This window comes from Chinchilla lanigera, unplaced genomic scaffold (genome assembly GCF_000276665.1).
Source record: "Chinchilla lanigera isolate Chin_1 unplaced genomic scaffold, ChiLan1.0 scaffold00066, whole genome shotgun sequence".
Lineage (NCBI taxonomy): Eukaryota > Metazoa > Chordata > Mammalia > Rodentia > Chinchillidae > Chinchilla > Chinchilla lanigera.
The window spans coordinates 12972625-12990458 of record NW_004955467.1 but is presented as its reverse complement, the minus strand read 5'-3'; the positions used below and the strand labels follow the sequence as shown (position 1 = coordinate 12990458).

General features: G+C 55.4%; 1 protein-coding gene across 4 annotated transcripts in view; it reads right to left on the bottom strand.

The window, feature by feature from the left end:
• Positions 1-16792, bottom strand: part of Camkk1 (calcium/calmodulin-dependent protein kinase kinase 1, alpha) — a 28432-nt gene extending 11640 nt beyond the window's left edge. The window contains exons 1-9 of one of the 4 annotated variants that reach the window (XM_013522157.1): positions 16615-16792; positions 7315-7716; positions 6422-6469; positions 5782-5835; positions 5222-5273; positions 4845-4978; positions 4467-4503; positions 3633-3654; positions 2205-2293 (exon numbers count right to left, since the gene is read on the bottom strand). In XM_013522157.1, the coding sequence (XP_013377611.1) occupies positions 2205-2293; positions 3633-3654; positions 4467-4503; positions 4845-4978; positions 5222-5273; positions 5782-5835; positions 6422-6469; positions 7315-7674 (796 nt within the window). In that variant the 5' untranslated portion in view covers positions 7675-7716; positions 16615-16792. Of the gene's footprint in view, positions 1-2204; positions 2294-3632; positions 3655-4466; positions 4504-4844; positions 4979-5221; positions 5274-5781; positions 5836-6421; positions 6470-7314; positions 7717-13183; positions 13203-14133; positions 14460-14479; positions 14646-16614 lie in introns of those variants that run through there. The other 3 variants (XM_013522156.1, XM_005399704.2, XM_013522158.1) reach the window with 3 other exon arrangements.
• Between the last annotated feature and the right edge of the window lie 1042 nt (positions 16793-17834).

Here is a 17834-nt window from a genome sequence, read left to right as displayed (position 1 = left end):
GTCTTGAATTCTTTGCTGTCCTGGGGATGGAACCCAGAGCCTCACACATGACAGGCAAGTACTCTACAACTAAACTGCACACTCAGCCCCTCAAATTCTTATCTTGAACCCTAGCCTTGACCCAGATTCTTTAGCCATTTGGATATCCAACTGACGCCAAGATGGAGGGATACATAAATCATTATAGATATTCAGTGCATCACAAAAACATGTCTTCTTTCTCTACTTGCAATCCCTACAGCCAACACAAGCAAACAAAAGGGAAACTCCCTGGTCCTCCTCTAGTCTCTCCTATATTGTTAAAGTTGCCAAACCTTGGGACCATCCATCCCTCCACTCTTCCACTCAGCCTGCCATCAGCTGGTCCCAAGTTCAAAGCAGATTTCCAACCCCACTACATCCCACCCCCCCACACGGCTGCACCTGCCCCATCTACTGAAAACTGGGCTTGGCCCTCTCTGACCCCAGACACTCTCAGGCAGCCCCAACTCTGCCTTGCTTGGGCCAGGATCACAAGACCTGTCTGCAGGGCACCAGTGCCACTGGTCATCTACCTGTGCAGCTCCTGGTGTCAACCACCCCCTCCAGGTGGCTTCACTGTGATCATCTGGGTCCTGAGGAAGCTGCAGTCAAGAACCAGAGGACATCAGTGTGCTTTGTGCAGAGACAGGGTATGGCAGACAACAGGCCTACTGTGAAAAAGAGCCCAGGACAGGAAGGGGGTGGAGCCAAGCCTGTCGAGGATCTGTGCCTGCTACGGACCATACTTAGGGGGAAATGCCCTGTTCCCAACCTAACCCTCAGGGCCGGGGATATGGCTCAATGGTATAGGCACCTGCCTGGCAAGCACAAGGTCCTGAGTTCAAGTTCTGGTACCACCAAAAAAAAAAAAAAACGCAACCTAATCCTCGACGCCCTTCCTAGGGGTTCTCTGCAGAGCTTTCCCCTCTATGACTCTCGGTTTTCTCATAGGTTCAAAGAGAGTATTAACCTGAGAGCATTGAGGAGGCTCAAGAAGGATAAAGGCAGCCCTGTTCCTGTCACTTTAGGTCATAGCTCAGCTAGGTCCCCACCGTACCCCGGGAGAATATACTTCTAACAAGCCAGCCTAAGATTTTAGAGAAATAGGCAGCATCCCTCTTCCCTAACCCAGGCCAGAGACCTAGGTGTCTGGGGGCCCTTGTCTCCTGAAACCAATCGGTCAACCCGTGCTGGCCACCTCCTCCACAGCCCTCCCCACTGCCACTGACCTAATCCCAGCCACGCCATCTGTCACTTTGGCTGTAGAAGCAGCTTCCTCCCTGGCCAGCTGGCCGTCTCTCACCTTTGGATTTAACCACCACACAGCTGCCAGACAGAGATTTCTAAGACACAAATCCCCTCCTACCCCTGCCCTCTCAGAGCCCTCAGGGCCACAAACCACTGACAGGTGAGATCCTGAAAGTCTGCTTCGAAGGCATTCCCTGCCCAAATTTTAGCACCATCGTCCACTAACCACCTCCTCTGCCCCCCACCTCCATGCTTCATCCAGATTGAACTTCCCATCCTCAGACAATACAGCCCCTCCCCTTTCTGCCTCTGCCTGAACATCCTCTCTCCATATCCCCCAAAACCTGACCAATGAACTCTTACTCATCCTTCAGAACCCTGGTCTTCCAGGACCCTGTGCTTTCCCAGCCTCAGCAGGCACCACCCGATGGTGTATCATCTGCCTGCTTAAGTTCCTGCCCCTCCAGGCCTGTGAGATTCTTGGAGTCAGGCCTGGGGCTTTGATATCTCTGTGTCTCCAACTAGCACTTAGTAGGTACCATGAATAAATGAAATAAATGATCCAGTGAGTAAATGAATTCCAGACAGAAGCTGAGCTAACATCCTCCCTCCTGAGCTCTCATCACTTCAGGAGCCCTTACATCTGAATGCACCCTGCCACCACCCACGGGCCCCAGCTCCTCCCCATCTCTTGAGGCCTTGCGGAAAACAGGAGAGGCAGCAACAGAATACCCACAGCGCCCACGGCGGAGGACCTGGCCCTGGCGCATGCCTGGTGAACTAGGCCTAGGCCCCGCCCACAGGCTAATGCCCCGCCTTCCCTAAAGCTGATTGGTAGAGCAGTGCTGACTGACAGAAACGGCTCAGGGGTAACCTGCTGTGCAGGATCCGGATCCCCTAGCCTTAGTCCCAGGGGCAGGCAGCTGCTCACTCACAATACTCGAGGCCCAGGATGATGTCTCGAAGGTAGAGGCGAGCTTGCTCCTCAGGCAAGGGCTTGTCGCAGGGCACTTCCATGACAGGCCTATGGGAAGGAAGAGGGATGGGGATGAGTAAGGGGGGCTGCAGGGGAAGGGGAGACGGCTACATGGGCCCTGGGACCTGCAGCGAGTACTGGCCCCTCACAGGTCTCACACGTGGACACCAATACACATTTTCAGTCGTAATTCCAAATCAGCTTTATCTTAACTTGAACTGGCTTGTATTTCTTCTAAGTGCTGCATTATCTATAATCAAATAACTACAAAGATGCCACTTATTGCAGCGCTTTTCAAACTGTGGGTCCAGATCCAACAGAGGGTCATAAAGTCAATTTAGTGGACGGAGATTGCTTCTTTTTTTTTTCCCTTTTCAGTGTATTACATGTAACTACTGTTCCTTAAAACTTCGGTTTCAGTTACAGATAGAGATAGCAGTATGAAGATATTTCTTGTTTTGAATGGAGGTTTAAAAAATGTTTGAAAGCCCCTGAGTTTTTTTTTTTTTTTTTTTGGTTTTTCTCCGGTACCGGGAACCGAGCCCCTGAGTTTTAAAGAGGCCACTTCCTCCCCCATATTTGTCTTTAGGAACCCCCCTCCCCCTGAAGCAGAGAGCCACGCCACAGCCTGCAGTCAGGCTTTGGCAGTGAGGGTCCTGTCCATGCCCACTACTCCGTTTCAGCTGCTCTGCAAATACACTGAAAATTCAAATAGAGCAGATATGTGAGAACCCTATGCTTCCTAAGTGGCTAGAACTGTAGGCTCCATCAGTGACGTGCTGTGTGACAATGGCTGGGCAAGCCACTTACCCTCTCTAATCCCTGGCTTTCCCTCTCACAAATGGGCGTCAATGGAGTCCCGCCCACTTGGTTCACAAGCTTGCTGTAAAGCTGAAAGAACCCTTTCTGATTTCAGTACAGGTAAGAATGGAGTCGTATGTGTGGTAGCACACACCTGTAATCTCAGCACCTGGGAGGGAGGCTAAGCCAGGAGGATCACTTTGAGTTCAAGGTCAGCCTGACCTACATAGGGAAATCCTGTCTCAATTGCACCCCCCAAAATGGAGTCCTTACACTTTTACTTGAAAATCATTCCTTCATTGCCCCTTTCTTCCATCCAAATCTTCTCATTTTTTCAAGGCCTGCTTCAAAGCGCCCCCACACCCCTGCTGTCCCGCTTCCAGAGGCCTCTGTGACTCGAGCCTCAGTAATCCCCAGCAGCCTTCAAAGAATGGGCCTCTCAGATCTCCACCCCCAAGACGAGAGCTCCTGGGGTAGGGCCTCGATCTGTGATTCTCCTACAGTCCCTGACTCTTGAGCTAGGGAACAGCAAGGGAAAGGAACAGCTGAATTAAATTGACCTGCCTGGTCGGGACAGGGAACTCACCCCTTTCTCAGGAGGTCAAACACTGAAAGAAACAGAAAAAAAAAAAAAGAAGAAGGAGGTAAGGTGTAGCCAAGGCTGCCAAAGCAGCCGATGCTAGCTGTCTGTTCTGAGGGTACGAGACGGGGCAGCCATGCAGACACAAGTTTTTCATTGCAGACAGGCAGGCAGCATACAGCATGGAGACTAAAGCTCTGGCCTCTAATTCCTAATTAGAAAGGTTCTCCTTCTGACCCTTTCGCTTCCTCTGTGCTCAGTCCTAAACCAGGCATGAGGAACTTAAATAACATTAACAGGGATAAAAACTAGTATGTTCCACATATAGTAGTTCATTTCCTCCTGGTATCAACCTTATGAGGTAAATGCCATTGTTATCCCATTTTTAAAATCTATCTTTCTATCTATCTATCTGTGGTACAGGAGACGGAACCCAGGGTACAAGCTAGGTGAGTATTTTACCACTGACCTACAGCCCAGTCCTATTATCCTATTTAATAGATGAGGAAACTGAGGGACAGAGCTACCAGACTGGGTCCCGGAACCCACAAAGCCTGTATCTTGCTTCTACCTGAGCACAGAGCCCAGACTGACCCACAGTCTTGCCAATCAACAGGGAGCACAGCGTGAGGGCCTAAGACTATTTGTTGACTGTTACTGATCCTTCCGGGCCTAGTTAGGCAGTGCTGCACAAGGGAACCCAGGGCTTGAAAACATGTTTCCCCTCTGCCCCCAAGAAGCCAGTGCACTCACAGACCTACCTGAAGTTCGTGCACATCCCCAGGGAGCCCTTGGACCAGCCCTACGTGAGCTGCTGTGGAAATGAGCTGGGTCACTCACCCAAATAGAGATTGTCCTCAGCGGGGTCATCCAGGACCTGGTCAGAGTGAGCAGATGTGAGGTGAGGCTTGAGACGGCATGGAGTGGCGGGCCCAGGCCTCCTTGTCCTTGCCAGCCCCGGGGCCCCCAATATGCTCTATAGCCACCTTGACAGGAACAGGGGCTGGACAGATGGGTCAGCAATTGCTGACCCAGTCCTGGCCCATCCAGCTTTTCTCGCCTCTGTCCAGTCAGAACTGAACCTCATGCCTCCCTGCAGCCCACCCCAAGTCTCGCCTGCCCTCTAGGGCCTCAGTCACACCTAATCCCTCGGCAGGACCCTGGGACCATGCAGATGCAGGGTGTGCTGGGTGCCACCTGCTCACCACCCGCTCCTACCTCAATCAGTTTGACCACATTCACATGGTCCAGCTTCTTCAGGATGGCAATCTCCTGGTATACCCGCTCCAGCGGCAGCAGCTGCTTGGCTGGCCCGCCTTGGGCAGCCTGGGATCCTCTCGGGGGAGGGCGACCTGTGGCCAGGAAGAAGATTCACATCTGGCTTCCTCGTAGACCTGCTGCCAGTCTCAAACATAGCTCTTGCAAGACCACGGTCCTGTCCCAAGCCACCAGGCACATTCCATTCCTCACACTGTTCCCCCTCTACCCCATTGCTAACCAGAAGTAGCCAGGGACCATCATCTCCTCCTCCTCCTCCTCCTCCTCTTCCGTCCCCAGACTAGGAGCTCCCAGGGACAGCACAGATAAGTACATACGTGGAAAGCCATACTGCTTCAGTAACTTCTTTTTGGAAAGAACTTTCATTGCCTAAGAAGACAGGGAGAGGAATGTCACTTGTGTGCGGCCCCCAGGGGCTAGAACAGGCTGGTTACATGTGGACTGAGTTCCAGAAAGGCACACTGGGCACCTGCCGTTGGCACTGACGGTGTGGTCCGGGTATGGCTTAGGCTCACCTAAGAGGTGGCTGCCTTCCCACAGCTGCTCAGGGGAACATTCAGCCTTTCTGGAGCTCACCCCTCAGAGGAGGCCAGCCTCTGCTTGCATATCTGAGGGCCAGGAAGCTCATTCCCTTTGCATAGAGACAAGGCACTCTCTCCCTTAAGAAGCACCCTGTCCTCTAGCTCCCCAGCATTTCTGTTTTGTTTTTGTTTTTGTTTTGTTTTTCTTCCAGTACCAGGAATCGAACTCAAGACCTTGTGCTTGCCAGGCAGGCACTGTGCTGCTGAGCTAAATCCCCAACCACTCCCCAGCACTTCTGCCTTACTCCCCAGGTGTCTAGGGCCTGGCTTGGCAATACCGCCTTCCCCAGACTCACATAATGTCTGTCTTCGCTCTCATTGTAGGCCAGTCTCACCACACCGTAGGCACCCTGCAGATAAACTCTGGTCAGTCCCACTGGACAGGAACCCACCCCCACAACCACCTCGAGACAGCTCTGTCCTCACCCTTGCACCCCATCCCCACACCCACCCCCAGCTGGCTCCTGGGCACACATTTCCTGCAAACAGGAAAGGGTCTCCTGTGCCCTGGAAACTGCCAGGCTCGGTACAGCCCCCATGTCTTCTTCTGTCCCTCCTGGCCATCCATCCATCCTAGGGAAGCTAGGCGTGGTGGCACACTCCTGTAATCCCAGCACTTGGGAGGCTGAGGCAAGAGGATTGCTGCAAGTTTGAGGCCAGCCTGGGCTACATAGTGAGTTCAAGGCCAGCCTGAACTGCATACTGAGACTGCCTCAAGAAAACAAAAAACAAAAAAGAGAAGGAAGAACCCTAGGAAGGTGGGAATCAAGAGTCATCTCCCGACCTCCCTCTGGGTGCTTCCTACAGAGGACAAAACTTTCCTCACATTTAGGCGAGGGTGTTCCTGGCTCTGCTTTGCATTCCCACCCACAGAGAGAAATAAGAATCCCAAGAGGAGAACCCTGGCCCTCTGCTCTTGTCCCGCTCCAGTCCTACCTTGCCAATCTCACTCTGCAGCTTGTACTGGTTCAGTTGCACACAGTCCTGGGGGAAGAGGAGGCATCAGGTACAGCTTGATCCAGAGGTGGCCACTACTCCCGTGTCAGGAGCTTATTTAGGGTTTGAGCCTGGCCCCTGACTAACTCCAGACCCCTAGGTCTCTTCTCCTTCAGGTTTAGATGGGAAAGCCTGGTGATGCTACTGCCACCCTCACTGCCAGCCTTGTGTGCAAACATGATTGGTGAAGTCCTGGCTATGCTTTACTCCTCAAGTGGTAAAGAAAAAATACACTAATTCCGGCTAGGACTGTGGGGTCTAAGAGACCCCAGTGTGTGAAAAAGCACACAGCAAGTATTGCCAGAAGGCTTAAGGAGAGAAGCCTGAGCTCTGGTTCAGGCACAAAGAGCTCAGCCTTTGACATTTGTACACCTTTCTGCACCCAAGTTCAAGATCAGATGTGAGCGGCAAGGTCAGGGGCAGCAGGATCTCGGAAACTGGAGGCTCACAGGCAGTTTCTGAATCAGAACAGACCTGAGAGACAGGACTAGAGGTGGGGTGAGGGAGGCTTCAAGCTGGGGAAGACTTGGGGTGTGGGATATGCATCATTTATTTTCAGATCTCTAAGAGGACTTCTTAGGGGACAAGTGATGGACTTATTTCCTAGGCTTGGGCTGGGGGTTGGGGGTGGTGGCAGGAATCATAGGAGCCATGTTTGGCTCACCTGGAACTTCCCTGGATGGGAAGTAATTGTATTAGGTAGTGAGCTCCCCAGCTCTGAGGGTATACAAACCAAGGATAGATAACTATCTGGCACAGATGAGGGCAGACATAGGCCTTCATGGAGGCCTATTAGAGGGCTCATGAGCAACCCCTAACTGTGCCCCACCAACCTCTGTATCTGAGATGGCCACGTGGTGGGATTCAATGGTGGGCCTCCGCCAGGCCCGGGGGGAGATATGGCTAGCAGGCCCCGTGGCATAAGGTCCAGCCTGGGCCTCCAGGCAGCTTCCTGCTGGCCTCTCCTGCAGGGAGAACTTCCTAGCTGAGAGGCTGGGCCGCGCTGGCGGGGGTCTTGACACACTGCCAGGGATCACAGAGGCAGCCCTCGCCCGCAGTGGAGGGTCCACACCATTCATGGCAGGCTCAGGGCCTGCATCTGCCTCTTCCAAATGGGCCACGTCGATGGCTGCCACCCGTTCCACCAGCTCTGCTCGTGGGTCTGGGCAGCAGATGGCTGGGCCCCCCTCCATCGCCCCAGTCAAGGGGGTCCTCTGCGTAGCCTTGCCGGGTACCTGAGAGAAGACAGAGAAGGCTTCACTCCTGGATGTCACACTGGACGGGAGCAAGGCGGTGGGACCTGGCCCTTCTCCCACTGTGGCTGGCCACAGCCCCAGGGGTCCCACCTCCACTCCTGTGCCTGCCGTTTCCTCTTTCTGGCTTGCCAGCACCCAAACTCAGGCCAGTCCCCACTGAATGACTTCCAAGACCTCAGCTGGCCCTGCTGCGTGCCAGCCCTCCAGCCCTTAGTGTCCCCACCTGCAAACAGGTACAGTCACTTCTACCATGCTGACTTCACAGGGAAGCTGTGAATCTAATGACGTCAGGACAGACAGACAGACATTGCAGAAGACTGGAGGCCCAGCAGCATAGAGACAGACCAAGTCCAGGCTCAGCTCAGCCCCACCCATGGGACGCGGGCCCAGTGACTGCCAGTCCCAGCCCCAGACCTAATGGCAGAACATCCAGCACTGCTTGCTGGAAGCTGGACTACTGGCGATTGGTACCCAGAGGCCGCTAGAGCTGCAGGCCTAGCCACCTCGTCCACCCCCATCCCTCTCGCTTCATCTGGACGTTCCTGGAACTCCAGCTCTCTCACCTCCTGTCCCCATCCCCAGGACCACTGAGCAGGCCTGGCTGCCTCTTTCCCTTCCCCAGCAGAGCCTCTAGCCCAGGACAGGGCCCATTAGGGGAGGAGGCTCTCTTTGGCAGCTGTCACTAAAAGCTCATTCCTTATTTCTCCTGGGTTTTCTTCCATTGTGCTCATGAGGCCAAAATATTGTCACATCTACTCAGGCTGAGATGTCCCCCTGACCTGACCTCCCACCCACCCTGGATCACCTAGCAAGAACCCTGGGGAGTCAAGACTCTCCCCCTGGGTGCTTCCCACAGGGGCAAAACCTCATATCCAAGCCCAAACCAGGTCTCAGGCCAAGCAGTGGCCCCGGTTTGAGCGCCATCCCTCCCTTCTGGCTGGGACCCAGGGTCACACCCTCATCCAGTCTGAGCCGACTCTCACACTGGGACCCGTCTCGGATGCCGGCTGACCCCGCCCCAGCTCAATCCCCCCTCCCCCTGCTTCCTGGGCTGGACCCAGCGTCTTCTCAGGAAAAGGAAGCAAATGGACTCCTGACCTTCTGCCCTTCTGGACTGTTGGTAACTTCCTCTGTCCCCACACAGTGACCTGGAGACCACAGATCTCAGGGGTGTCATGCCTCTGTTTCACTCTGGTTCCCCCCACACCCTTGCTGTGACAGATGTCGAGGAGGTGGGGCCAGCTGGAGTCCACTGATGCGGAGGATCTTATGGGGCTGGGTTCCAGTACTGCCTGCCAACCTACTGCGGGGCCCAGAGCCGGCTCCTCCCCACTCTGATCCTCAGTCTCCCCATCTGTACTGTGCATACTGTGCCCTCCCAGAGTTTCTAGGCCCACAGCAGGGCGTGCAGGCAGATTTGAGTGTGGATGTGGCAACGTGCAGGCAGCAAAACAGATGCTGATGCGCAGAGAGGAACAGGGAAGAAGATACAGCCTGGCAATAGGGAAAGACATGAAGGCTGCACCTAGAGCAGAGATGGGGGCGAGGCTGGAGCACCTGGAGGGAGGAGGCTGAGTAAGGCTGGAGTATAAGGAAGGCTCCCTGGCAGAGCTAAGGGCAGTAGTGAGTGGAGCTGGGGCTTGAGAGGGGCTGTGCCAACCAGATTGTTGTAGGAAAGCGGAGGCCAAGGCTGGAAAGAGCCTCAAGGCCAGGCTCCTCCCTGCAGTGATCACTGCACTGCCCCCTTCCCTCCTCAGGCCTGGCCTCTCCACCAGAACATAAACTCCATGAGATTAGGGCTCCGGTCTGCCTTGTCTCCACAAGATCCCTGCTGTCTTCACCAGTGCCAAGCACGTAATCAGTGCTCGATAAATATTTGTTAAATAAATGAGTGGTTGTCATAGCGATCATTGCAGCCCTGTCCCCATTACACAGACAGGAAAGCAGCCTCAGCAAGGGAATCCCAGCAAGCCTGAGGCCCCAGGAGCTCCTCCTGCCCTATGGTCCAGGAAGGGACAAAGGGGCTGAGAGTCACCATAGGCAGAAGCCACAGGCTGCCCTGGCCCATAAAATTTGCGTATGATTTCCCTGAAGTTGGATCCCCACTCCCTCCTTTAAGCGCCCTTTACCTTTTCTGGGACGTGGAGAGGGAGGCTCAGCGAGGGACAGTAAGGGGCTGGGAATCACAGCAAGTGAGCACAGAAGCGTTTCGGTTCCAGCCGGCGCCTTGTTACCTGGTTTTAACCCAGGCTCTGAAGCCAGGCTGCCAGGCTGCACCCCTCCCTAGCTGTAAGCCAGTGAGCAGGCAGCTGCACCTTGGGTTTTCTCATCTGCAAAATGGGGCTAATAGCAGGGCTCCCTGTGGAGGCGGGTGAGCAGGGACTCAGTGCAGGGCTTGTGGGGAAGGAAGCTCCGTAGAAGTAAGCTGCGACTGCCTGGGACAAGCTGGGGCCCAGATGGATGTGAGGGCGGGAGGCAGCAGGAGGCGGGAGGTGGCTGTGAAGGCTGACGTCAGGCCCTCCATCCATCCACCCCTCCCGCCTGGATCAAATTCAGGTGACTAAGCACCCCGAGAGGGAGGTGGCCGGGAGGCCCGAGTTCCTGCCGCGTGTCCAGGCGACAGGGCCTGGTGCTAGAGGTCTTGCACGTGGGGGCCGATGTCTGAGCGTGAGCGTCTGCACTGGAGCTGGACTGTGGATTGAGTACCCCATCTGGCTGTGTTGTGGGTCCACACCAGGAGCACATCTGTGCGGGGATCAACAGCTCTCAGTGTGGCCAAGTGCAAGTGTGCTCCTGAGGAGGTGTGTGCTCCTGAGGAGGTGTGTGCCCCAGCACGGTGTGGGGGGCTACTGGCTTCCCGCCTTCACCTGTCCCACCAGCCGAGGGCTAGCCTGTGTCCTAGGCAGAGTCCTGTCCTCCTGGGGGGCTCACCCAGGAACCCTTACCCTTCCCAAGCTGCAGCCTCAGTAGATGGCTTCGTAGGAACTGACTCAACCGGTAACTAGGCGTCACAGGGCAAACAGAAAGGGGGAGGACAGGCTGGAACCCAGGCATGAGGCAGGGGGGACCTCCCACGCATGGGGACCAGAAATGGACACACTCCAACCTTGCCTCCCCAAGCGAAGCTCAAGTCCTGTCCTCCCAGACTGGGCTGTGCTGTGTGGGACAAGGCACAGAGCTTCCTGGAGCCTCAGCTTGCTCAGATGTGGATCAGACAGACTGCCACCATCCTGCCTATAATAGGGACCATGGAAGGAAGTGGACAAGGTCATGGACACAGAGGCAGTTTATGCCTGAATGATGTGAGGATGGGATGTATTTACATCTAGAAGCCACTGAGAGAGCCCTGATATGCAAAGTACAACCGCACATCTGCTGGGGAACCGCCAGCTGGGCATCCACCCTCCCCCCACCGGGCTTCTCCTCCCAGGCTGTGCCTCCCCCTTCCAAGTGTCCCCGTTCCCAAGTGTGCAAGTTCCTGCCTCCAGAGGCCTGCTTGGTCTGGCCTCCTCTTCAGGACATGCCTCATCTAGCTGGGTCTCTCCAAAGCAGAGATTCAAGGCAAGACAGTAGGCAGATCCTGCTGTCATCCACACTGGTTTGAGCAGCCCTGCCTTGGATGACTTCAAGCATCAATCACGCCTCATTCTAAATTCTGGAAGGATGCTGTGAACCCCAGCGCCAGGCCAACGCAGGGGACCAGCTACTGTCCAGGCAGAGGACTGGCCGGAAGGGAAAGCTGAGGGGCGGGGAGAGGGGATGGCCACTCAGGCCAGGTGAAGAAGATGGGCCGCTTGTCTCTGTACCCCTGTTTACACTCCTGACAAGTGTATTGAGGGCAGCAGTGGTGCTCCCCACGGCTCCCGCCAGTGCTGGGATGACTCAGTCCTCTCAACAGAGGCTGAGGAGTCTGCTGCCAAGTCATGCTTGAGGACGCTTGCTATGAGCACGCCCTCTCCAACCCGCCCTGGGGAGCCCCCAAGCACTGAGGCGGGTTCTGTGCCTGCCTTGCCACAGCTACTGTCAGTACACTCCTCGGGCCACCCATGGAAGCTGCCGGTCTCCAGGCCTCATCCAATACCTCTGCCCCTCCTTCCTCTACACCCGGTCTGTGCCTCCAGTCCAGCTCTTTCTAGCTAGCAGCTGCCTCCTCCCGCTCTATTCCTGAGCAGCTCAACTCCAACAGGGGTCCAGTTCAACTCAGCACCTTCCCCCAAGCCTGTTCTTCCCCCTCTGTCTCCATTGCAGAGGTGGGACCAGCGTTCGCCCTGTTCTTAATGGATCTAAGCCAGAAATCCAGAGGGATCCCCTCCCCCTCACCCATCCTTGCTCCCCCACTCCACACCTACTCTCCACTCCGCTGCACCACTTGAAGCTTCCCAAACTGCAGGCTCTGTTCTGCTGCCAGGCCTTTGTACAAGCTGTGCCTTCTGCCAGGAACACACCTCCCTCTCCTTTGCTGCCTGGAGGACAGCTCAGGCATCGCCTCCTCTAAGAGCCCTCTCTGATCTTCCCACTGGGGGCTGGGTGAGCTCACCGAGTCAAAAAGTGCAGGTTCTTGGGGTACAGAGACCGCTTAAAAAGTGCAGGTTCTGACTTCTAGTGTCCTTTCACTGCTTCTTGGACTTGGGTCTCCCTGCTCACACTCACACCCCACCTCATCCTCCACACCAGCAGAAAGGATTTCTACCATTCAGATATGGTGTTAGCTCTCCCAGACCTGAAATTCCAAAATTTGAAATCTAGAACAGGAGACCCTAGCCTCAGACTGAGGCTCCACAGGCTGAAGAACAGTCAGGGACACAGACTCCTGGGATGCAAATCAAGTCATTCATTCACACAACTACTCACTGAGCATCTGCTATATGCCAGGCACAGTGCTAGGTGCCAGGAAACAAAGGAGTGAACCAAAAAGACGAAGGGCCTGCTTATACAGCTTATTTTCTAATACGCGCAGCAAGCAACAAATAAAGCCAGTAAATAGCACATGACCTGGTGATATGTGCTATGAAGAAAGCCACAGCAGTAAGTTGGATCAAGCATAATGGGCTGGGGGATGTGACTGATTTAGTGTGGCTCAGGAAGGACTCTTAGGTGCAGGATTTGGGCAGATATCAGAAGGAAAGAAGACCGCAAGCGTGCAGACAGTTAGGGAAGGGCATTTCAGGCAGCAGGGCCAGCCAGTGCACGCGTCACAAGTGGGACTGGGCTTGCTCTGTTTGAGGAACAGCAAGGGGGCTGATGCAACTGGAGTGGAGTGGAGAGGGGCTGCATCTCAAGAGAAGGTTCAGTCCATGTGCTGGCTGCAGGGGCAGCTTTGGTTTTGTTTGTTTTTGTTTTTGTTTGTTTTTAAATACTAGAATTGAGTTCAGGCCCTTTGCACTGAGCTACAGCCTCAGCTCTTTTTATTTTATTTTATTATTATTTTTTTGAGATGGGGTCTTACTTAGTTGTCCAGGCTGGTCTCAAAGCTGTAATCCTTCTGAGTGCTGGGATTGCAGGTGTGTGCCACCAAGCCCAGCTAGGGAAGGCTTCCTGGAAGAAGTGACATTAGAGCTCTTTTTTTGACCACTGCATAGGATTTGAGGAGAGAAGAGGCTGGGCGTTCACACTGAGTTTGCCAGAGCCAGGTCCTGAGACTCTGGGCTTGGCTTGAGGATGGGGCAGGGCTTTGTGGACAGAGATCAGGAGGCCTCCAAAGCCAGAGGAGGATTCTGAGAAGGGGGGGTGACTCATTTGGATGAGGTTTAAAATGACTCTGGCTTCCACGGAGACTAGGGGTGGGAGACCAAGGAGCAGAGAGCATTCCCAAAATGTGTAGGTCTGGGACAGACTGACACACAATAGATGCTCAATCTCTATAGGCAGGGCTGTGGGGGAGGCCAGAGCCTCTTCCCTAGGGTCCTCAAGGACACAAGCCATGTGCCTCTCCAATACTCCTGAATCCTTCAGGAGGATGCACAATCTCTCGGGCACCCATGGGGCACAGTCTGGGAACCTGTGGCCTGTGACACACCTTCCCGAGCAATCCGGCAGCATCCCAAGACGGGTACACACTCCTCCCCAGACAGGCGCACGCCCATGTCCGCGTGACCGGTCCCCACACACCACTCCATCCTGAAACGCACCCCCCTCACACACACACAGGCACACTCCTGTGTCCACGTGACACACGCACACCCGCCTCCCAACACCACACACGGCTCCCCGCGCACGTGTGCACCCTCCGAGCCACCGGTTCTGAGCCTGCCAGGTCCCCAAAGCCGCAACGCCCGTCTGCAGCGCCCGCCTGCGCCGCCCCCTCCCCGCCCCGGCTGGGGAAGACTGCGCAGCTAAAGCCGCGCTCCGCGTCCGTCCCATTCACCACCCCGCCCCCAGCTCTGAAGCCAGACTCACGCGAGGGCGCTCCGCAGAAAGCCGCACGTGGGTGCACCCCCTGGGCCCACTCCGCATAGACCCGGCCTCCGCGAAGGGCCGGGCGGGCGGACAATGCGCAGGGTTTGGACGCAGCCCCGCAGACCACAGCTAGGGAAGGGACGCAGATGGCGGGATGCGGGCACAGCCTGAGCAGGCTCCAGAAGCGCCGCCTAGACCCGGGCCCACAGATGGAGGGGGAGGATCCCAGCCAGGAGAGCAGCCTTGCGGACCACCCCTCTCCCCAAGGGGCTTGAAGCAGACGATCGTTCGTTCAGGCATTTGGATTCCCGTTCCCCGCTTAGGTCCCTTGCCCGCCGATCTCTACCTGGGCGCCGGGCGACTGTCACCGCGGCCGTACCGGAGGCCAGGCTCGCTCCGGCAACGCGCGCTGGGCCCCGCCCGCCTTGTCCGGGCCCAGAACGCCGAGCTCAGACTAGGGGCGCCGAGGCCCCAGGCAGCGTTAGCTCCCCCGCCCGCCGCCGCGCCCGGCCCGCGCTCATTGGTCCGGCCTCGCAGCTCCCCCGCGAGCCGTCCAATCGGAGCCCGAGACTCACGCCCACTTGTGGAGGGGCGGTGCCGGCGGCGGGTGGCGTCTAGGGAGGAACTCAGTGGCGGGGACCCGGCATCGTCACGCCCCGCGGCGCCCGCAGGCTGGCAGCCTGAGTTCCACAGAATCCCTTAGGCAGCGTCGTAGACCCTTAGTAGAGGCTGATGCGTGTGGGTGCTTCCCCTAAAATCCTTAGTCCACCCTTCCCGACCTGCAGAGGCAAGAGCGTCCCCTCTCTCGCCGGGAGAGGTTTGGTGCTTGCTGGAGGTGAGGGAGAGAGGAGACAGATCCGCAGAGACCAGGCCAAGGCAAAGGCGGGGGTGGTTGGAGGTGGAGCTTGAATGACAGGCTCGGTGGGCGCCAGGGAGGCCAGGAGGATAACTGAGCAGAGTGCTGGAGTCAGAGTCGTATACATGTTGGGGCTGGGGATTTAGCTCAGCGGCACAGCGCCTTCTTGGCAAGCGCGAGGTCGTGAGTTCGATTCCCGATACGGGGGAGGGGGGTGGTATACGTGTTAGGGAAGGGCTCTGAGCAGGTGGCAGAAAACCCCAGGCTGGGGCCCAGGGAGTGGAAGGAACCCTACAGGACGGGGTGACCTTTGCAGCAGCTGTGCCTGGGGAACCTGCCCTTGCCTCTCCCCAAGAGCTTATCAGCTCTTGGTTCCGTTCGGCTAACTTTGCTGGGAATCCCCACACCACTACTTGCTCCAAACAGAGCCTTATAGCACTGTCTCAAACCTGACCTCACATGTCTCTGTCTCAAACTGGAGCCAGAAACCTGGGAATCACCTGCAGCCCACCTGTGTCCTGCCCTAACCAGTCTAGCACTAGCCTCTTAAATATCCCTGGAATCTGTTCACTCCTCTGCACGCCTCCACCAGCCCTTAGCTCAGGGCACCCCACCCGCCCCATTGCAGCAGGCTCCTCAGTGCCTCTGACCCCTGCAGTCTACCTTCCCATCAGGCTTTCCAAAACAGGGTTCATAGCCAGCTCCTGCTTGGGAATCTTCCGTGGCTCACCACTACCCCAAGAGTGCATCCAGCCAAGCCCTGGAGCCTTACCCTTGCCCTCTGCCTGCTGAACGCCTGCTATTTCTTTAGACCCAGTTCAGGCCCTTCTGCCAAGAACCTTTCCCCAGAACCTCCTCACTTCGAGGAATGCTTAGCTGCCTCCCTAGGGGCTCCCTTGTAGCCAGCACCTCTTTACCTGCCTGTTCCCCATCTAAACTAGAAGATCCTTGAGGGCAGAGGATGCACCTGACATATTTTATAGGTGTTGGGAAGAAGGACTGGGCAAAAAGACACTTTTGGGTTTTGTTTTTTTTTTTTTTTTTTTTTTTTTGCAGTGTTGGGAATCAAACCCAAGGCCTCACACATGCAAGGTAAGAGTTCTACCATTTTTTTTTTTTTTTTTGGTTTTTCTCCGGTACCGGGAACCAAACTCACGACCTTGCGCTTGCCAGGCAGACGCTTTTTGCCGCTGAGCTAAATCCCCAGCCCCCAAGAGTTCTACCATTGAGCTCCAGTCCCAGTCCCGAAGACACATGTTCTCAGGAAGGACCATAGTTGTAAACAGAGGTATGGGAAAGGATCATTCAGCAAATACAAGCGCCAAGGACAAAACATTTAAAAGAGGAAAGATTGTGCCGGGCGTCGTGGCGCACGCCTGTAATCCCAGCACGCAGGAGGCTGAGGCAGGAGGATCGTTGGGAGTTGAAGACCAGCCTGGGCTACTAAGTGAGCTCAAGGCCAGCCTGAACTGCATAGCAAGACCCTGTCTTAAAAAGACCAAAAAAAAAAAAAAAAAAAAAAAAAAAAAAAAAAAAGAGGAAAGAATTTGGCAACAGGTAGGATCAGAATGCTGACCTAGATAACAGAAGTTCCAGATATAAGCCCCAAAGAAGACGGGTCTCACCTGATATATGGGTTTGGCTGCTCTGTTTCCACAACCACTAGGTGTGGCTCTTGTTCTTGTGGTTCAGAATAGAGACTAGAGCTCCAGCCATCACATATGCATTCCAGGTACTGAGAAGTCAAAAAGGTTGAAGAAAAAGGCAAAGGGTCTGTACCAACTGTTTTAAGGCAAGTTCCCAGTCGGTATCACCTGATGCTTTCCCTGGACAGCCCAATAGTTTGAACTTAGGCACGTGACCAGGCCCTGTTGCAAGAGGCAGAACAGGAAATGCAACTTCCATCTAAACAGTCACCTGCCCAATCAAGAAGCGAGGGTTTTATCACCAAAGGGATAATGCATACCCAGGGACACTGGGTGACTCCGCCATTGAATGGGTGAATAAATTGAGGGGCCGAGTACCACTGACTGTGTGCCAGGCTCTGTGCACTTTGCAGACATCTCACCCAGCCCTGAGAGAAGCTGTCATTACTGCTGACTCACTGAGACTTGCAGAGTGAAGCAACTCGCCCAAGAGCTCACCAGCCACGGAGGCAGAGCTGCAGTGCGGCCTCTTCCCCAAACACCAGGGTGCCCGGGAAACCAGGAGAGGGCCGGGCCCTGGGGCTGGTGAAGCAATCTGAAGAAAGGGACTTGGGCCACAGTGTCAGATGCTGACAGGCCAAGCAGGATACAGGCAGAAGTGCCTGCTCAGATCTGGCAACAAGAACACTGCTTGTGACCTTGGCAGGGACATCTAGAACCAGTGGGGGTGGAAGCCAAGTAGAGAGAAGTATGAGCTGGTCTTTCTGGAAGGGTGGCAGAGAGACAGTGGGCAGGTGGGGGGTACCCAGCCAGAGGCAGAGAAGGGGATCCCACAGGAGTGGGCGAGAGGAGGCAGCTATGGCCAAGAGGTCTGCGGCCTAGGTGGAAGGATTGGACACAGAGAAGCTCTTTCCATTCAGGAGAGAAGGGACAGGAGGACACAGCAGCAGGGTGTGGAGAAGGAAGGGAGGGCGGAAGGGGGAGCTCATGTCTTGCAAAAACTGAGCCATTGTGCTTGGCCAGGGGAGGGGACAAAGGGCCAAGGCAAGGGTCCAAGCGAGGTGGGAAGCACTAGCCTGTGCTGTCCAATCTGAGAGCCACTAGCCAAATATGGCTATTTAAGTGAATTAAAAGTTAATAAAGTAAAAACTGCTTCACAGTGGCACTGGCTGCATCTCAGGTGCTCTGTGGCCACCTGT